This window comes from Lithobates pipiens, unplaced genomic scaffold, assembly GCF_037356315.1.
Source record: "Lithobates pipiens isolate NorthernLeopardFrog02 unplaced genomic scaffold, aLitPip1_a1.2 Scaffold_16, whole genome shotgun sequence".
Classification (NCBI taxonomy): domain Eukaryota; kingdom Metazoa; phylum Chordata; class Amphibia; order Anura; family Ranidae; genus Lithobates; species Lithobates pipiens.
Genome location: NW_027507748.1, coordinates 84,197,351 through 84,218,741, shown reverse-complemented (window position 1 = coordinate 84,218,741; position 21,391 = coordinate 84,197,351). Strand labels below are relative to the sequence as shown.

The window sequence follows — 21,391 nt, the reverse complement described above, 5'->3', positions numbered from 1 at the left end:
CGTCTCTAACTGACAATTGCGCGGACGTGCAAAGTTGCACCCAAACAAAATTGACGTATTTTTTCCCACAAATAGAGCTTTCTTTTGGTGGCACTTAATTACCTCAGCGTTTTTAATTTTTTTGCGCTATAAACAAACAAAAAAAAAAGCAATATTTTTTTACCATAATAAATATCCCCCAAAAAATATATTTTTTTCCACAGTTTAGGCCGATATGTATTCTACATATTTTTGGTAAAAAAATAATCCAAAAAAAAAAAAAATATATGCGTATATTGATTGGTTTGCGAAAAAGTTATATTGTTTTTTTAAAAAAAAAAAATAATTTTATTGAGACTGCAACATTATGGCGGACACGGACAATTTTGACACATTTTTGGGACCATTGGCATTTTTACATCGATCAGTGCAAAAAAAAAAAAATGCAATTTATTACTGTAAAAATGTCACGGGCACTTAAGGGGTTAACCAATCAAGGAATTAATGTGTTCCCTATTGTGTGTTCTAACTGAAGGGGGGGAGGGGGCCGTGTAGGGGAGATGACAGATCGCTATTCATACTCTGTATGAACAGACGATCTGTCTCCCCTCAGAGAACCGGGATCGATGTGTTTACACACACACAGATCCCATTCTCCGTGTGCCCCGAGCGATCGCAGGAGCCCGGCATTGATCGTGACCGCCGGGCACTCCCATCGGCTCAGTGATCGTGACCTCCGGGCACTCCCATCGGCTCTGTGGGTGAGCAGGGGTGGGGGGGGGGGGGGGGCATACGTGCCCCTGGTGGCCAAATCTAGAATCGACTTAACATGCTGACGAATCGCGCAGCCGAGCCATGTTGCCACGGTACAACTGCGGCAGCTGGTCGGCAAGCGGTTAAGGTGGTAATTAAACTAACTTGGTGCCTTAGCTGCATTAAAATTAGCCTCAGAACCCGTGTAATTCATATGTGTTTGGGTTTAACGGGATGAGGTGGCAACTCTAGCACCACACCTGCAAGACATAGAAGTCTACCGGGCAGTGCTGCGCCTGTAACCTGCAGTGCGTCAGTGTGAAAGCAGCCTTAGAGGGCGCGCAGGACAGTAAGGGTAGGTTTACATTTATGGTTTGGGGGGGGGGGGGGGGTAAAACCCTATAGTTTGTGGCCTTCACTTAAGTGGCTCTCGCTCTTCAAAAAGGTTGAGTACCTTTTTTACAGAGAAGGAGAACAGTCCTCCTTCCCATAAAAGAGAAAAAAAAAATCCACTGACAAAAAGGCATGTAAAGACAACCTGTGAATAGCCAAGGGGGAATCCTGTCCTATACCTGCACCTTCTTTTCTTCTGCCCATTCACATTGAATTCAAAGCTTTTAATGAATGGACAAGGGCTGAGGAATGAAACAATGAGCAACACAATCCCAGCACTGTCAGTCACAATCCTGGGAGTAAAGCATTGAGACATATCCTGTATAAATGAAATTCATTTGTACGGTATAGAAAGTCTCTGCAGGCAAAGGAAACTAATATTCAGAGGTAACTTATTTCCATTATGCTCTTTTTTTTGGGGGGGGGGGGGGGGAACACACGGAGGTTGATTTACTTAATCAACCTCCGTTTTTTTTTTTTTTTTTGGGGGGGAAAGAGCATAAACGGAGGTTGATTAAGTAAATCAACCTCCGTGTTTATGCTCGTTCCCAAAAAACAAAAACAGAAAAAAAAAAAAAACGCAGAGGTTGATTTACTTAATCAACCTCTGTTTATGCTCTTTCCCCCCCCAAAAAAAACGGAGGTTGAAGTAAATCAACCTCTGCGTTTTTTTTTTTTTTTTTTCTGTTTTTGTTTTTTGGGAACGAGCATAAACACGGAGGTTGATTTACCAAAACTGAAGAGTGCAAAATCAGGTGCAGCTCTGTATAGAAACCAATCAGCTTCCAGTTTTTTTTTTTTAAATCAAAGCTTAATTTAAGGTTAGAAGCTGGTTGGCTGCCATGCAGAGCTGCACCAGATTTTGCACTCTCCAGTGCTAGTAAATCGACCTCTATGTATTTCTGGAGTTCTAATTTAATGGCTTGGTGGTCACTAGGACAGAAAGTGTGAGAAAACCTCCACATTTAGGACAGACCATTTGCAAAGCCCAATAGAGGATTTAACTTTTTCCATACTCTACCCAAATCCAATAAAAAAAAAATATATATAACAAAATATATATTTGTCTGGGGTTGCAGATTGGAGGATTACTATATTACAATGTTGGGAGTGGATAGTTTAGTTCCACTTCCCTCAGCTGCATCATACACAGCAGCTAAATCTCACCCCTGCCCCTGTTTATCCTCTGCCCCCTATCTGTCCGGTTCTGGCCTTCTAGTTCTTTAGAATGGCGGCAGTTGGCATCAGATAAATCTATGGGGATTTCACAGAGAAAAGAAGTGTGGGCAGAGGATGATCCATGGCAGAGCCGAGATTTTTGCATCTGCATATCTGGCAAAGGATGCCACAGAAGTTTACATAAAACATTGCTGAGGGTGGCAGGTGTAATCTCTTCCCACCGTTTACCTTTAATATCTATTACATGTATAATGATAGCGCTGTATATAAAACTCTAGACACTGCAAGAGAAAATAGACTGTAGGACGATGAATGCAAGGACATATCTACATTCAAGTATGTGATGTGCGGAATGTTCCATAGATATAAAAATGTAATAAATATAACCAAGACTTTCTCCAACCACACTTCATAAAGTGACTATACATTCCAGGAATGTCTTTCACAAATGTCATGAAAAAATAAATATCTTTTAAAGGGCAGCTTTAAAAACACGTACTATATTGGCGTGAGCACACCTCTCCGGAATACACATGGACGTAGGGAACAGCAGAATCTTTAATTGAAGTTAGTTTTTCGTAAATGTCTGTTTGGTATTTCTATTGCACTGACTTGTAGAGGCCAGGAGCCTCCCATTATTCCTGCTTGTATTGCCACTCCTATCACTACAGCCAGGTCAGGGTCAACCGATGTGTTGGGCTCCTTGCTGAAAAAGTCCCTGATGACTTGACGAATACGAGGTATACGCGTAGATCCGCCAACCAGAACAATCTCATCCACTTCTTCCTTCCCAAGGTGTCCCTCTTTTAGTACACGTTCTATGGGCACCAGGATCTTTTGGAACAGATCCTCATTCAAGTACTCAAAGAGCTTCCTTGAAATTTCTGTTTCAAAATGGACCTTTTCAGGGTCACTGCTCTCATCTTTCTGATTGTTCTGATTTAAGGCAACGTTGTCCTGGGTGCGATGTTCTTCGACCTTCCTCCCTGGTTCAGTTGAGCGATATGCAGGTAATGTTAAAGGCATACGAACCCATGAAGAATTATACGATGTGAGGTTCAACTTCACGGCTTCCACAGACTGTCTGAGTCTGTGAATTTCTTCTTTAAGAAATGGCAGTGACCCATAGGTAGAATATATATTGTCATACAAGTACTGCAGGAGTCTCTGGTTGAAGTCCTGACCTCCAAGCTTATTGTTACCTGTTAAGTTAATCAAAGGCAAAACTTAGGCTAGTATAAACCTCAAACAACTAGTACACAGTACTCAAAATTTCATAAGATTACACAATCCACCCAAAACAACTATCCTTTCATAAAGACCATTTTTGCCTAGAAGACCAATGTGTATGCACCCTTACTACTGACCAATGAGGTTATTCCACTCACACCCTAACCAATAACCTGCTTTATTGGGTTTCTTTGGTGCACTCAAGTGGCAAAGGATCTCTACCAAGTAGTAGCCTCAAAGCTATATACAGAAGTAATGCGGTATATGGCACAATAAGCATTGCATGTACATATATATGTCTATGCAGAACAGCAAAAAGTTCAATTGGAGTGTTCAGGGTAACTTTCCACTGATCTCATCACCAAATCCAGCATCTATATACATACACTATAATATATATATATATATATATATATATATATATATATATATATATATATATATATACACACACATACATATACATATACACACACATATATACATACACGCACACACACTGAGGCTTTAAAGTGATTTGCCAGGGTTATGGTTGAAGTTATCAGCTATAACCCGGTATTTTTTATTTTTTCAGTGGGCCATTCTGTTACTCTTCAAAGTGATCCAAGCTGCAGATTAGCCACTGGATCGCTTTTCAAAGCTGCAGTAGGGGGATGTCCCTCTGCTCACAGGTGTATCCCTGGCCTACCGCTCTTACCGGCAAGCCCAGGAAACAATTTAACGGTTTGCGTGGTTGGACATAGAGGTGAACAGGCTGTGCTGGGGAGGGGTTCTGTGTTGGAAAGCTGGTGGGTCTGTGCTGGATAGGGAGTCTGTACTGAGGGAGGATAAGGGAAGTTAGGGGAGATCTCGATCATGAGGAATGGGTAAGGAGTGAATTGCATTGAGCAGAGGGTGTCATTGGGGTGGGGGGCAGTAAAACCCCTAAGCTGAGCCGCAGTTTTACCGCCTCCCAACCACTCTCCCTTAAGCTGCAGAGTCAGCGCCCAGGGGTGTACACACACTGTGGTCACGATGCTTTGGTTCGTGGCCCTGGAAGGACTTGTAGGTCTGTACTTATTATTGAAGGCTTGCTAGTAAATATTTTTCTATAAATAGGCACACCCCGGAGATCTCCTTCATTTTTTTGTTTTTTTGTTCAGGTAGATCTCCCCCTCTTAAAGGTTGCCTACCCCTGCTATAGAGAAATATGCTTTTTCATATTTCATGTCTGAGGTTTACAACCACCTTTTAGTTATACTTTAATCTTGCCTCATATTACCATTGATGTGTCTGCTTACCTGCCATGGCTCGGGTCAGGAACATTCCTCCTTGTTTATTTAATAGAGACACATCCAATGTTCCTCCTCCCAGATCAACCACAAGGACATTGAATACATCAACTTTATGTAACCCATAAGCCATTGCTGCTGCTGTGGGTTCATTGATGACCCGCAAAATATCCAGACCTAATCAAGGAAAACAAGTTAGCTATTAAACAAATCAGCCATCAATAACACTGGGAAAAAAAAATAAAAAATCCAAGAACAGGCCTTATTGGTCAGTGCTTGCCATGAAGAAATGTTCATTTTACTTAAAGCAACCAGTCAGATTGTCACTTTCACTCTTCTAATAGAGAAAAGAGAAAACAAAGACTCCAGATTGGTCGTTGAGGACAAAGGACCAATACTGCCTTTGGCCACTTTGATATCTTTCAGCTCATTCTAAATGGCATCTCTAATTAATAAAGTATAATCCAATAACATGTTATACTTCTACGATATTTAGCTTATGTATTTACCCATTTATATTGTGATGACATTCTCAATCAGGGAGTAGAAAATGCCCTGGCATCCATGGGAGTAAACAATGCCATAGGCTTGGTGGTCAATGGAAATAACAAATATTACATCTTTGGTATCAGTGGGAGGAATAGTACCCCATCGTTGGTGTCAGTGGGTAATTTAGTCCATGTCTGGAATCAGTGGGAGCAACAGTGCCCCATTGTTGGTGTCAGTGAAAGTAAGGAAGGAATAGTGCCCCAAGGGTCAGATAAAAGCAAGCAAAGGGCCACATCCGGCCGAAGTTTGGATACGCCTGCTCTAAACCACTGACATTTTTCAATTCAGAACACACAAAAAAAAAAAAAAATTGTTAGGAAAAGCAGAGAAGATGCTGTGGCCAATGAATCTTACAGAGATAACAAAGATCCTTGCGAGTTCAGTTACATATCAGATTCCATCCAATGGTGGTTTTCGGCATAGTGACGATTTTCTAAACATACATTTATGTACAGCTTTAACAATACGCCGGCAATCAATGTTATTGGTTTCTCTAAAATGTTTTTATCTACTTCATCACTCACCAGCCAGATTAGCTGCCTTCACAGTATAGTTGCGTTGTCTTTCATCAAATTCCGCAGGAACTGAAATAACAGCCTTAGACACAGGAATACCAAGGTACTTTTCTGCCATCTTCTTCAGCTTTAATAGTAGCTGAGATCCAATGTACTCTGGGGTGACGGTAAAGGTTTCATTGGTTTTGATTGAATACACAGCTTCCCCATCATTGTTCACAACCTACAGACACAGCATCCAGCATACAGTCAATGAGTTTTATACTGCTAAGAAAGCTTTTAAAGAATTATGCCCTGTACACACGGTCGGACATTCCGACAACAAAATCCATCAGATTTTTCCCGACCAATTTTGTGCCAAACTTGTCTAGCATACACACGGTCGGACAAAGTTGTTGGAAATCCGATCGTTCTTAACGAGGTGACGTACAACACGTACGTCGGGACTATAAACGGGTCAGTAGCCAATAGCTGTGGTCTCTTAATTTATTCTGAGCATGCGTGGCAATTTGTCCATCGGAATTGTCTACACACGGTTGGAATTTAAACGATCCAATTTTGTCTGAAAATTTTGGATCCTGCTCTCAAACTTTGTGTGTCGGAAATTACGACGGAAAAAGTCAGATGGAGCCCACACATGATCGGATTTTCCGACAACAAGATCCAATCGCACATTTTCCGTTGGAAATTCCGACCGTGTGTACAGGGCATTATTGTCAAGACTAAATGAACAGTAAGAACATAAGAGGTGTATCTTTGGATATAAGAGTCCACTATCAGATGGAACTAAAGTGGACACGGTATATATTATCACTAAACACATTTCTCAAAACCAGATTCAAACCTGTAGTGGAAAATGACAGTAGGAATCGAAAAGACCCGCGTGGTCGGTTGGTCACCCAGCCCCACCCTTACCCCATCTAGGTCACGGGCGGGCAGCGCTCCTACAGGTGGCGGCTTCCATCACGTCTCCTCCTCCTCTGCATCATGGTAGCTTCCGCCGTGCGTCTCCTCCCTCCTCCTGGGTGACCAATAGGATCACCTGTCCTCTCAGCCAATCGGGTGACGGTTCTCAGGATCCGCTTTCTTAGGAGGAGAATCAGTGTGACAATAGCCAATATTCAGTCACTATTGTCACACAAGTGCTCTGCGCCCCAAGCCCACCCTTTTTGAAGCCCATTAGAGCCTCTGGCTCTAATCACGTGCTTAAAAAAAAAACAAAAAAAAAAAAACACCCCATTGGAATTCATGCGCCCCATGTAGATTAGGGGGCCGGACGCATGGATTGGGAGGGGGGGGGGTGGGTTTTACTCCTGATGGACGGGCCGCTGCTGGAAACAGGTAATATTAAGAGGGCTATATTTGCACACAAGGGAAGCTCTATATATCTCTGCTGCGGAATTAGACTTGGGCTTGAACTACCAATATCTGGTCATCGCTGCCCGGCACTTTTAATAAAGATATTGGCACAGAGATTATAGTTTTGTCTTATTCAGTGGTCCTTCCATCTTTCTCTTCCTGGGTCCTGTATCTCCAGTAAGTCCATTACAAGACTATAATGGTGCACCCCTAATACAAATGGTTTTATTTTGTGCCACATTCTCTATGAAGGGCAGTGTACAGTCTTACCTTGAATTGATATCTGTCACTCTCCTTTTCCAACTCCTCAGGGCTGAAGATTTTCCCGATAAATCTTTTGGCATCGTATATGGTGTTCTGGGGGTTGGCATCTGCGAGCTCCAGGCCTTCATATCCCACATATATATCATTCTCTGTAAAGGACACAATGCTTGGTATACTCTGATGACCGTCATCATCCATAATGACTTTTACTTCTCCTGTGCCAGGATGGAACACACCAACAGAACAGTATGTGGTTCCAAGATCTATGCCAAGAACTTTTGGAGTGGGCATAGGCAAATATTGCTGTGCCAAATATCCAGCTAACAGAAGGGCCAAAATGGCAGAACCTGAGGAGTGGGAATAAAGAAAATAAAGACATTTAGTAAAAATATTAAGTAACTGCAAGCAACAAATTAAAGCAATTTTTACAATTCTGCCAGCAAATACTGCAACTGAAAATGAGAATGTTCACCTGGGTAGTCCACTGAAGTCAGATATCACTGAGCTCCTCACATGTGGCATGGGGGGTAAGGCGCTGATCAGCTTTGCAGGCTGTAGCCTGCAGCACTGATCCATCGGGGGAAAATCCAACAGAGCGGTTGTTCAGAAGTCAATCAGTTCCCATAGTCACTGAAATTTGGCTTGTCCCTGCTCAACTGGCCAAATTTTAATCCATGTATGGCCAGCTAAAGCCTCCTTACCATTGTGTATTTAGCTCTTTCACTGTTTGATACATGCCCAATCAGTTTAAATACCTTCAGCATTTTTAACACTTCCTGTCCGTAGGATGTCATGTGACATCTTGGACTTTCAGTGGTCATATAGGCATCATCCCTATGCCTATGCCGTGCCCGCATATGTAAACAGTGTTCGCACCACATGTGAAATATTGAAGCAAATGATATAGCGAGAACAATAATTCTAGCACTAGACCTACTCTAACTCTGAACTGGTGACCTGTAATTTTTTTTAAAGGAGTTGCCAATGGACATTTTTTAAGTACCGTAGTTTGGCGCCATTCCATGAGCGTGCACAATTTGAAAGCGTGACATGTTAGGTATCTATTTACTCAGCATATCATCTTTTACATTTTACCAAAAAATTGGATTATATATTGCAGTAAAATTAAAGTGTAAATTGCTGCATAAATTCTGTGTGACAAACAATTGTAACACCCACCATTATATTCTCCAGGGCCTATCATTTTTTTTATATTGGGGTTCGGAGTAATTTTCTAGCAAAAAATAAATAATTAAGATTTTTACATGTAGAAGAAGAATGTCAGACTTGGCTTGGGTGGGAAGTAGTGAAATGGAGAAAAGCGGTTCCCAATTAAAAGGTAATAGGGTTAAAAGGAATACTGTCACCCTGCCCATGCAAGAAGATATCCAATTTTCTAAAACAGGGAAAAAAGGAGAAGAGACTTATCTTTTTTTAAGACCTCAGGCAGCTCATAGGTGATTTGATTTGCTTTCCTTGCACCATGGGTACAAGGAAAGAAAATCATCCGATTTCCCCCATCAACAGTCAGTGTTGATAGGGGAATGTGTCCCCCAGTGCTATTGTGTTTTGCCAGTGGGAGGGTGTGGGGAGCCTTCCCGGCCCGCAGAATTCAATGAGTACAGATATAGCCAACAGCAGTAATTGCATGTGTGAAAAAAAAAATTACAAAAAAAATAAAATAAAAAAGGAACATGCTGGTTGTACCCAAGTCCGTTGATGGATCAACTTGAGTACAATCAGCCTGCCCATACATGGACCGACTCTCTGCTGGTCCCTGCTGAACCGTCTGAATTAGAATTCCATGTATAGCTGGCTTTACAGTATCCTTCCAGCGTATTTGTTGTCATCTGCACCAGCCACTTTACATTCCTCCATTATTTACCAATGCACACAATCAGCATGCAGGTGTGATCAGCAAAAAGTGTGAGTCAGCATCAGCAGTCATTACCAGAACAATAGGCAAATGTCAAACAAACAACCTTCATTACTTCCTCCTCTATCACTTGTGATGTAGCCTCTCAGTTATTAAACTGCTTCCTCCAAGTCCGATACTCACAGAGGCTGGCTTCAGCACCACGACAGAATAGAATATACCGGCTGTTAGATATTATGCACTACAGAAAAGGAAGAGCTCACAGTAGGCATGGACCTACTGCCCTTCCAATTGTTAAGCAACTTTTTTGTCATAAAATATATTATATATATTTTAAAGCGGAGGCCCACCCTAAAGTGGACCTTCCGCTCATTGGAATCCTCTCCCCCTCCGGCGCCACAATTGGCACCTTTCAGGGGGGAGGGGGGTGCAGGTACCTGTACAGTACAGGTATCGGCACCCACTTCTGGCATAGCTATCTGCGGAAAGGGGCGTAGATTACGCCCCTTTCCGAAAGTCCCCCGCTGCCTGCTGGGAAACACACAGATCCCAGAGGCAGCGGGACCATCCTTATTGCGCAGCGCGACTTGCGCATGCGCAGTAGGGAACCGGGAAATGAAGCCGAAAGGCTCCACTTCCTGATTCCCATACCCAAGATGGCGGCGGCAGCACCCGAGAGACGATCGAGAGATCGGCTTCAGGTGCCGACATCGCGGGCGCACTGGGCGGGTAAGTGTCCTTATTTTAAAAGTCAGCAGCTGCAGTATTTGTAGCTGCTGGCTTTAAAAAAAAAAAAAAAACGGCGGAACTCCGGCTTTAAGTATAAAGGGCATGGGGCGATTAGACTATATGGTGTTTTATAGGGCCAAAACAACTAATCACTTAACCGACAAATAATCGATTATGAAAATAGTCAACTATTTGCATAATCGATTAACCAGTCCGTTGTGGCCTGCATACAGAATGCGTTATTTGTTTACATAGAAGGAAATACAGTGCAGCACACATACAGCTCAGTACACCATCATACATGTCAGTAAGTGCCTGAGAACTTGTGAGTGTGTGAGGAGCAATGCCTCATGGGACATGTAGTCCTAGGCAGGAAGTGAGTGGTTCTAAAGGGTCTCTTTTTCACATGTATAGTCTATGTAATAGGATGTCTGCAATTACCTGGTGACACCTGTTATAGGTGAGACTATATAAGAACTGTCTTGTTAACATATCTGTGTAATGACTAAGCACACGTGAAGTGTGCGAAACGCATCTACCCAGCATTCTGATTCCTGTAGATTTTGGGATGTCCAATTAAAAAGGATTTTGATCTACAGTGGTGTGCAGCTATTTATTCTAATCTTCCGATTGGCTAACTGACTTTGACAGCCAATGGTGCCGCTGCTGTGTGTCAGCCAATCAGAAGATCGCTGGACAGAGATAGGGCTCAGGTAAGTATTAGGGGTGCTGGGGAGGCTGCTACATACAGAAGGCTTTTTATCTTAATGTATAGAATGCATTAAAATAATAATAATAAAAAAACCTTCTGCCTTTACAACTCCTTTAAGGCCAGTCATAGGTCGGGATGGTTGCCAATTGTTTGTAACGTTCATTATTTATCTCATGGTACAGTCAATATTGCAGGAATGTACAAAATAACAATGAGGGGAACTCTATACTGGCCAGTAAGGTAAAAGTATACAATGTATCCGTGTGGAAATGTTCTGCCCAGAGCTCAGGAATGGAATAAATTGTAACATTTCACTAGAAGTTTATTCTATCAATGAAGGCAATCTAAGTGCTGGTCCAGCACACCAGTGTGATTTCTGATTCAACTTAAAGCAGAACTAAACCCATCAGTTTAACAGTTTAAAAAATAAAATAAAAACAGTTACATCCCCGCCACAAGCCAGAAATGTAACTGTCACATTGGATGTGTTCTAAACCAAACTGTCAAACCATCCAATGTCTGCTGTCATAACTGATCACATGTGGAGTATCATGGCAGTTAAAGATCAAACAGAGGCCAAGATGGCCGCCTCCGTGGGTGAAAACAATAGGAGGGTTTAGTTCCGCTTTAGGCCGGGTTCACACCGCTGCGATGCGGGAACGCCGCGAATCCGCGGCGTTTTCCCGCATCGCATTACTCCCGCCGGCAGTTCACACTGCCCTATGCGGACGGCTGGGAGTGTCAATGATATGTTAATGACACCCCCAGATCCGTCCGCATATCGCAGTGCGATCTGCCGACTCGCGCAGGAATCAGATCGCATGGTGTGAACCCCCATGCGATCCGATTCTGTTGCGGACCAAAAAAAGGGTCCCGTGCGAGTTTGCTGCGGGAGCGATGCGAATTCAGCCATACTATCTGTATGGCTGAACTCGCATCGCTACGGAGATCGGATGTGATTTGCGGTGCGAATCACATCCGGATCTCCCCCCGCAGCAGTGTGAACCCAGCCTTAAAGCGATTCCTGTGTGAACCAGCACTAAGGATGGTTTCACAATATTAGAACAATCTTCCTCTGATGCAATGTTAGCCTGTGAATTTTTTTTGCATAAATCTAGTGTTATTTTAACGTTGTGTTAAGTGCTAAATATTGCAAAACGTAATATTTAAATGCATTTGTTAAATGATGTTTTTAGTAAATCGACTCCCTTTGAGATGAATACGGCACAAGTTATTTTAGGGCAAATATGAATGCGGTGATTACCTCCATTAGGAGAAATGTTCCTGGACTGTGGCTCAGTGTCATGTGATGTAGAAGAATCCTGAGAACACCTCCCCTTACTGTGTGCTGGGACCCCACTAATCAGGAGGTAGGAGAGACCACATCATACCTGCACTTCAAGAAATGCCACTACAGCACTACAGCACCCCACTCCTAAAAAATGTTATGTTGCACCATGTTACCTGCACTGCCAGAACAAGAACCTCAGAGGCAGTACGGCCCTGGTCCTATTTAGCAACACTGAAACATTGCATTTATTCATGTAGGGGTGAAGGAGAGGGAGAGGGAAGCGGGGGAAGAAGAAGAAGGGGGAAGGGAAAGGGGGGGGAAGAAGAAAAAGGGGGGGAGAAGAAGGGGGAAGAGGGGGGTGGGAGAAGATGCAGAAAGGGTGGGTGAAAAGAAGGAGAAGGGAAAGGGGGGGGGGGGGGAAGAAGAAAGGGAAGGGGAGAAGAAGGGGAAAGAGGAAAGGGGGACGGTGAGGAGGCAGACAGCAGGGCCTATTAGAAGGAAGAATAGCCAATCATGTCAGCCTGTAGTCTTGTATAGGTTCTCCACACATATATTCCTCCTGTTCAGTCTGCGGTTATCACACCAGCGCTCATTTAGAAGCTCGTGTGTCAGCTAATCTCTATTTTTTAAAGAGGGACCCACATGTCTCACTCTGGTGGCACCGGTAACATCTGTAGAATAGGAAGTCACCAGCACACCATCATGTCCGTTTAGACAGTTTGTTCTAAACACAGAACAATAATCATATGAATAATATTGTCACTACATGGACCCCATATGATGGCTATACAACCCATGTGACATTATTACGTGTTATTAATGAAGCCAATAGGTGATGGAGTGCTGATGACTTCCTCTATGAAGCTGATGATAATGATGATGATGGGGGGGGGGGGGGGTTCCTGTCTCTGATGATGGGGGGGGAGGTTCCTGTCTCTGATGATGGGGGGGAGGTTCCTGTCTCTGATGATGGGGGGGGGAGGTTCCTGTCTCTGATGATGGGGGGGGGAGGTTCCTGTCTCTGATGATGGGGGGGGGAGGTTCCTGTCTCTGATGATGGGGGGGGAGGTTCCTGTCTCTGATGATGGGGGGGAGGTTCCTGTCTCTGATGATGGGGGGGGAGGTTCCTGTCTCTGATGATCGGGGGGGGGAGGTTCCTGTCTCTGATGATGGGGGGGGAGGTTCCTGTCTCTGATGATCGGGGGGGGAGGTTCCTGTCTCTGATGATCGGGGGGGGAGGTTCCTGTCTCTGATGATCGGGGGGGAGGTTCCTGTCTCTGATGATGGGGGGGGAGGTTCCTGTCTCTGATGATGGGGGGGGGAGGTTCCTGTCTCTGATGATGGGGGGGGAGGTTCCTGTCTCTGATGATGGGGGGGGAGGTTCCTGTCTCTGATGATGGGGGGGGGAGGAGGTTCCTGTCTCTGATGATGGGGGGGGGAGGAGGTTCCTGTCTCTGATGATGGGGGGGGGAGGTTCCTGTCTCTGATGATGGGGGGGGGAGGTTCCTGTCTCTGATGATGGGGGGGGAGGTTCCTGTCTCTGATGATGGGGGGGGGAGGTTCCTGTCTCTGATGATGGGGGGGGGAGGTTCCTGTCTCTGATGATGGGGGGGGAGGTTCCTGTCTCTGATGATGGGGGGGGGAGGTTCCTGTCTCTGATGATGGGGGGGGGAGGTTCCTGTCTCTGATGATGGGGGGGGAGGTTCCTGTCTCTGATGATGGGGGGGGAGGTTCCTGTCTCTGATGATGGGGGGGGAGGTTCCTGTCTCTGATGCTGGGGGGGAAGGTTCCTGTCTCTGATGATGGGGGGGGGGGGTTCCTGTCTCTGATGATGGGGGGGGGGGAGGTTCCTGTCTCTGATGATGGGGGGGGGGGAGGTTCCTGTCTCTGATGATGGGGGGGGGGAGGTTCCTGTCTCTGATGATGGGGGGGGGGGGGAGGTTCCTGTCTCTGATGATGGGGGGGGGGGAGGTTCCTGTCTCTGATGATGGGGGGGGGGGAGGTTCCTGTCTCTGATGATGGGGGGGGGGAGGTTCCTGTCTCCGATGATGGGGGGGGGGTTCCTGTCTCCGATGATGGGGGGTTCCTGTCTCCGATGATGGGGGGGGTTCCTGTCTCCGATGATGGGGGGGGTTCCTGTCTCCGATGATGGGGGGGTTCCTGTCTCCGATGATGGGGGGGGGGGGTTCCTGTCTCTGATGATGGGGGGGGGAGGTTCCTGTCTCTGATGCTGGGGGGGGGAGGTTCCTGTCTCTGATGATGGGGGGGGGGGGGAGGTTCCTGTCTCTGATGATGGGGGGGGGGAGGTTCCTGTCTCTGATGATGGGGGGGGGGAGGTTCCTGTCTCTGATGATGGGGGGGGGGGAGGTTCCTGTCTCTGATGATGGGGGGGGGAGGTTCCTGTCTCTGATGATGGGGGGGGGGGGGGGAGGTTCCTGTCTCTGATGATGGGGGGGGGGGAGGTTCCTGTCTCTGATGATGGGGGGGGGAGGTTCCTGTCTCCGATGATGGGGGGGGGGTTCCTGTCTCCGATGATGGGGGGGGTTCCTGTCTCCGATGATGGGGGGGTTCCTGTCTCCGATGATGGGGGGGGTTCCTGTCTCCGATGATGGGGGGGTTCCTGTCTCCGATGATGGGGGGGTTCCTGTCTCCGATGATGGGGGGGGTTCCTGTCTCCGATGATGGGGGGGGGGGTTCCTGTCTCCGATGATGGGGGGGGGGGGGGGTTCCTGTCTCCGATGATGGGGGGGAGGTTTCTGTCTCCGATGATGGGGGGGAGGTTTCTGTCCCCGATGATGGGGGGGGGGAGGTTCCTATCTCTGATGATGATGATGGGGGGGGGGGGGGGTTCCTGTCTCTGATGATGGGGGGTGGTTAGGTTCCTGTCTCTGATGATGATGGGGGGGGGGGGGGGGGGGGTCCTGTCTCTGATGATGATCCTGTCTCTGATGATGGGGGGGGGGAGGTTCCTGTCTCTGATGATGATGGGGGGGGGGGGGGTTCCTGTCTCTGATGATGGGGGGGGGGGGGAGGTTCCTGTCTCTGATGATGATGGGGGGGGTCCTGTCTCTGAGGACTATCACTGCTATAATGATATAAATGGAAGGACTGGTAGAGGTCGCACACAGGTAGACATGACTGTCCCTCTCGCACTGACTCCTCTCCATATAATAATACATAGAATAGAGCAGTGCAGGACGTGCCCCCTCCCCCTCCAGTCTGACCATATGGTGTGCTATCTATGACAGACAGGGTAGAATACACAGGATTCTCAGATACTCGCAGGCCATGCTGGGACTTGTGGTGCCCCTCCGTGACTCACCCAGTATAGTCATCTCCCCGGACATGGTGTACAGTGACCGGCCCGGAGCTCCAATACAGATCACTCGCTGTTCTTCCTGCTCCGCTCTCTGATGACTGTACACTACACAGAGGGCGGGGCTTCACTGTGTGCGGAGAACCCGCCCCCGACTGGGAGGAACGCGCGCCCCTGAGACTCGCTGAGTTACGAGCGCGCACATGTACGTCAATCACGTGCTCCGCCCTCTCCGCAGGCGCAAGTGGTTTCTGTGTAGCAGGAGGCTGGGTAGATGTGATGTTTGGTGTTTGTGTTCTGAGTCTGACCTAGAAGATGTCAGCTTTGAGGGAAACCTCTGCACACTACTATACACCCCCTACACCCTCCTAACAAACTCTGCACACTGCTGTACACCCTCCTAACAAACTCTGCACACTGCTATACACCCTCCTAACAAACTCTGCACACTGCTATACACCCTCCTAACAAACTCTGCACACTGCTATACACCCCTACACACTCCTAACAAACTGCACACTGCTATACACCCCTACACCCTCCTAACAAACTCTGCACACTGCTATACACCCCTACACCCTCCTAACAAACTGCACACTGCTATACACCCCTACACCCTCCTAACAAACTCTGCACACTGCTATACACCCCTACACCCTCCTAACAAACTGCACACTGCTATACACCCCTACACCCTCCTAACAAACTCTGCACACTGCTATACACCCCTACACACTCCTAACAAACTCTGCACACTGCTATACACCCCTACACACTCCTAACAAACTCGGCACACTGCTATACACCCCTACACCCTCCTAACAAACTCTGCACACTGCTATACACCCCTACACACTCCTAACAAACTTTGCACACTGCTATACACCCCTACACACTCCTAACAAACTCGGCACACTGCTATACACCCCTACACCCTCCTAACAAACTCTGCACACTGCTATACACCCCTACACCCTCCTAACAAACTCTGCACACTGCTATACACCCCTACACACTCCTAACAAACTTTGCACACTGCTATACACCCCTACACACTCCTAACAAACTCGGCACACTGCTATACACCCCTATACCCTCCTAACAAACTCTGCACACTGCTATACACCCCTACACCCTCCTAACAAACTCTGCACACTGCTATACACCCCTACACACTCCTAACAAACTCGGCACACTGCTATACACCCCTACACCCTCCTAACAAACTCTGCACACTGCTATACACCCCTACACACTCCTAACATACTCAGCACAATAAGGCCTGTTTCATCATGGAGTGGTGCGCCTGCAGGACGCTGAAAAATGTCCTGCAAGCCGCATGTTTACCGCTCTTAAAGCACCCCTTCCCATTGAAAACCATGGGGCAGCGCTCCAAACCCGCCTGCAAAGCGCCGCTTCACAGCGCTTTGTGGGTGGTCTTAACCATTTTTCAGCTGCTAGCGGGGGTTAAAGCTGTCCCATTAGCGGCTGAAAAGCGCCACTAAAACACAGCTATAGCACCGCTTTACCGCCAGTGCCTCAGTGTGAAAGTAGCCTAATGGGGAGTTTGTGTTCACATACATTGCATCACATGTTTAACTACTCCACTGCCAGAGCCATTATTGTGTTTGCTCATGTTTAACCACTTCAATACCAGGCACTTAGAAACTTTCCTGCCCAAACCAATTTTAAGCTTTCAGCTCTGTAGCAATTTGAATGACAATTGCACAGTCATACAACACTGTACCCAAACAAATTTTTTAATCGTTTTATTCTCACAAATAGAGCTTTATTGTGGTGGTATTTGATCACGTCTGCGTTTTTTATTTTTTGTGCAACAAATAAAAAAAGACCGAAAATTTTGAAAAACAAAAACAAGTTTTTCTTTGTTTCTGTTATTTTTTTGTAAATAAGTAAGTTTTCTTCTTCAAAGACGGGCACTGATATGGCTGCACAGATGGTCACCGATGAGGTGGTACTGATGGGCAGTAATAGGTGGCACTGGTATGTAGCATTGATGGGCAATCATAGGTGGCACTCATAGGTGACACTGGGTACTTTTGGGTGGCACTGGTATGTAGCATTGATGGGCAATCATAGGTGGCACTCATAGGTGACACTGGGTACTTTTGGGTGGCACTGATAGGTGGCACTGGTATGTAGCATTGATGGGAACTCATGGGTGGCACTGATGGGCACTCATAGGTGGCACTGGGTACTTTTGGGTGGCACTGATGGGTATTTATAGGTGGCACGGATGGGCACTGATAGGTGGCACTGCTGGACACTGATGGGTGGCAGTGATGATACTGATGGGTGGCATTGCTGGGTGATGGGTGGCACTGATGACACTGGTACATGATGGTGCCAGGCACAGATTGGGCATCATTTGCACATGTGGATGGCCAGGGGGTACATACCTGGCCATCCACATGTTGCCCATTTCCCTGGTGGTCCTAATGGAGTCCCTGGTGGGCATCTGAGGGATTGGACACAGCTGATCATGTGGTAAAGAGCCTCCGCCAGAGCCTCTTTACCGAGATCGGTGTAGCAGTGTGTCAGACTGACACACCGCTCCACCAATCGCCGCGATGCGTGCCCCCACGGGTGCGCAGCGGCATGTTATCCCGAAGGACGTCATATGACGCACAGTCAGGATAACGAAACCACCACCCCAGCCGTCATTCTGCTATAGGCCGGGCGGGAAGTGGTTAACCACTTGACCTCCCCAAATCCGACTCCCGCTGTGATTAGACAAAGCAGGATTTTGTCAGCAGCTCCCAGCTAATGATTCATGGCTGAGACCTGCTGATTGGCTGTGGTGACAAACAACGCAGAGCTCTGTATAGAGGGAATAATCTCTATTGCGGTGTTTCTCAACCCTTTTTCAGTCAAGGCACCCTTTAAAAATTACGAACAATCTTAAGACACCCTTTAAAAATGATGGACAGTCCCGAGGCACCCCATTCTAATATGTGAAAAACTATTCTAATAGTTTTAAATAATGCAGCAATATCCACACACCTAGGTCATCCAACATCAGAGGTGTTTTATTCTTCCAACGCAAATACACTTTTGCAAACTGGTACTAGTAGTGATGGCCGAACGGTTCGCCCGGCGGTCGTTTCGCGGCTAATTTCGGTTGTTCGCGGTCCGCCCGATCGGCGGACTATTGCCGCCGTTCGCCCGGCGGACTTCCGTGTTTTCTGTGTAAAAGAACTTTGACCTATGATGACACATCCATCATGGGGTACAGGACAGCCAATTGAGACATTACAGCACATGGACACTTGGACATTCCCCCTAACTTATAAATAGACCCGATCCGACGGCCATTTTACATTCTTTCTTCTGTCACTATAGGGAGAGGTTGCTGTGTGGAGCAGGGAGAGACTGCAGTGACCCAAATCGCTAGCTATTTGGTACACAAAAGTTCTTTTCAGGACTGGTATAGGTGTTAGGTGTAGTTCCTGATATAGGTTTGAGGCAGTGCTGTGCTAGTGATTGTTGCAGCAGCCTGAGTGTCTTTTGTCAGTTTAGAGAAAGGGACAGGACGGTGTGTGCTGCAGGGACAGTCAGTTTAGTCATTAGCTGTTACTATCAGGTCCACAAAAGTGCTATTCAAGTTATTGTTCCAGCAGCCTCTGTTTTGTCAGTTTATATAGGGACAGGCAGGAAGCAGTGTGTGAGGCAGTGAGGGTCAGTTTAATCAGTAGCTGTTACTATATTAGGTCCACAAAGGTTCTTTTCAGGACTGGTATCAGTGGTATGGTAGAAGGCTTGTACACGTATAATATTCTTTCTTCCAAATATAGAAATAATATTATACTTGACTGCTGCCCTTCTGCTGCAGTCTGCTAATCAGTCACAACCTACTTGTTCCACAAAGGTCCTTATAAGGACTGGTAACCTGGTGTAGGGTGCTACAGTACATAGGGTTGAGTGAGGTACAGTCTGCTATTCTGTAAGGACTGGTATAGGTCCACAATACATAGGGTTGAGGTGCACTACTGCTGACCACTGCCCTATACTGCAGCAGTCCTTCATCAGTATAGGGACTGACGTACAGTCTGCTAATCAGTCACACACAACCTACTAGTTCCACAAAGGTCCTTATAAGGACTGGTAACCTGGTGTAGGGTACTACAGTACATAGGGTTGAGTGAGGTACAGTCTGCTATTCTGTAAGGACTGGTATAGGTCCACAATACATAGGGTTGAGGTGCACTACTGCTGACCGCTGCCCTATACTGCAGCAGTCCTTCATCAGTATAGGGACTGAGAGTTTTGTCACAGGGTCATTTAAAAAATGACAGGCAGAGGAAGAGGCAGGCCCTTCCGCAGGGGTGGTAGGGGTAGGGCAGGAGCAACAGGCTTGAGCCAAAGTGGGAAGTTGCAGAAGATGCGTTCAATTACTTTAAAGGATGCACCAGACTTGGTTGAGTGGCTCACTCAGCCTTACTCTTCTGCACCCTCCTCATCTTCTCGATCTGCACCCTCTTCTTCACTCTTTGCTATGTGCACCCCCAAAGACACTACCACCAACAACACCACCACCACCACATACCTTCCGCTTGAGTCACAGGAATTATTTTCCGATCCATATCAAGACATTTCTGATGCGCAGCCACTCTTGGTATTGGATCAGGAAGAGGAGGTAGCAACAACCGCCACTCAGCAGTCTGACGACAGTACCCAGATCAGCCCAAGGAGGAGGTTGGTCCCCGGTGTTGTTGCCTACTCCAAGATCTCTACTTATAGCAGTGGGGAAGGTGACGTCGATGATGACGTGTCTAGTGATGTCACGTGGGTGCCCACAAGAGAGGAAGAGGAGGGGAGTTCAGAGGGAGATATGGACCAGCAGATAGGGAGGAGAAGCAGGAATAACTTACATTACACAGGAGGGACAAAGCCGACTGCAAATGTATCAGGAGCGAGTCATCGACCATGTACGGTCACATCTGGCGCTCCCAGGACACCGGCACATGGCTCCACAGTGTGGGCTTTTTTTTAACGTGTCCGCTGCTGACAATAGTGTTGTCATCTGCAATCTTTGCAGTCAACGCATTAGTCGCGGTAAGCCCAACACTCACCTAGGGACGACCGCCTTAAGAAGGCACATGAGCAGCCATCACCGAGCCCAGTGGGAGCAACGGAACACACAAAGCCACACTCCAGGCTCTCACCGTCCAGCCTCGTCTTCTACTTCTCCTTCTCCTCTCTCCTTACAATTGTCCTCCACCCCACCTTCCATCACGCCAAGCTCACGTTTTTCTGCAAAAAGGCAGGCTTCCGTGGGCCTAATGTTCGAGCGTAAAAAAATGATGACGCTGGATAACCCTCTTGCCCAACGATTGACGGCTGGCTTGTCAGAACTGATAGCCCGCCAACTACTGCCATATAAACTGGTGGACTCAGAGGCCTTTCGAAAATTTGTGGCCATTGGAACACCACAATGGAAGGTCCCAGGAAGGAAGTATTTCTCAGAGAAGGGCATCCCAGAGCTATATGGCCATGTTCAGCAGCAAGTGAATGTATCTCTGGAACACAGTGTGGGTGCCAAGATACATCTGTCCACAGACACGTGGTCTAGCAAACACGGGCAGGGAAGGTATATCACTTTTACTGCCCACTGGGTGAACCTTCTGACGGCCGTCAAGCATGTAACCCGTGGCGCCCGTGTAGATTTGGTTTTACCGCCATGGATTGCATGCAGGCCTAGCTCTTCTTCTCCTTCTCCTTCTCCTACTCCATCCTCCTCCCTCTCCTCCTCGGCTGACTCCTCCTTTTCCGCTGCTAGCGTCTCTTCCGCTGCGCCGCCCAAGCTCCCCAGAACCTATTCGACATGCCAGGTGAGACGTTGCCATGCCGTGCTGCATCTGTTGTGCCTGGAAGCCAAGAGCCACACTGGTCCGGCACTCCTTTCAGCTTTGCGTTCACAGGCAGATCAGTGGCTAACACCGCTCAATTTGACA

General features: G+C 46.9%; 1 protein-coding gene across 1 annotated transcript; it reads right to left on the bottom strand.

Moving 5' to 3' along the window:
* Positions 1 to 2,496: 2,496 nt before the first annotated feature.
* On the bottom strand, positions 2,497 to 15,564 carry HSPA13 (heat shock protein family A (Hsp70) member 13). Its single transcript, XM_077480068.1, has 5 exons — positions 15,423 to 15,564; positions 7,499 to 7,839; positions 5,879 to 6,092; positions 4,815 to 4,982; positions 2,497 to 3,506 (listed from the first exon to the last, which is right to left on the bottom strand). The coding sequence occupies exons 1-5, from the start codon at positions 15,445 to 15,447 to the stop codon at positions 2,863 to 2,865; spliced, it is 1,392 nt and encodes a 463-aa protein (XP_077336194.1). The 5' UTR covers positions 15,448 to 15,564; the 3' UTR covers positions 2,497 to 2,862.
* Positions 15,565 to 21,391: the final 5,827 nt, after the last annotated feature.

What these genes read in the sequence shown, in the direction of transcription:
- HSPA13 (XM_077480068.1), bottom strand. Translation starts at nt 15,447, where the DNA reads ATGTCCGGGGAGATGACTATACTGG. An exon ending in GAAGGCAGCTAATCTGGCTG is followed by an intron (nt 4,983 to 5,878) that starts GTGAGTGATGAA and finishes TTCCTTGATTAG; the next exon opens with GTCTGGATATTTTGCGGGTC. An exon ending in CCTGACCCGAGCCATGGCAG is followed by an intron (nt 3,507 to 4,814) that starts GTAAGCAGACAC and finishes TTAACTTAACAG; the next exon opens with GTAACAATAAGCTTGGAGGT.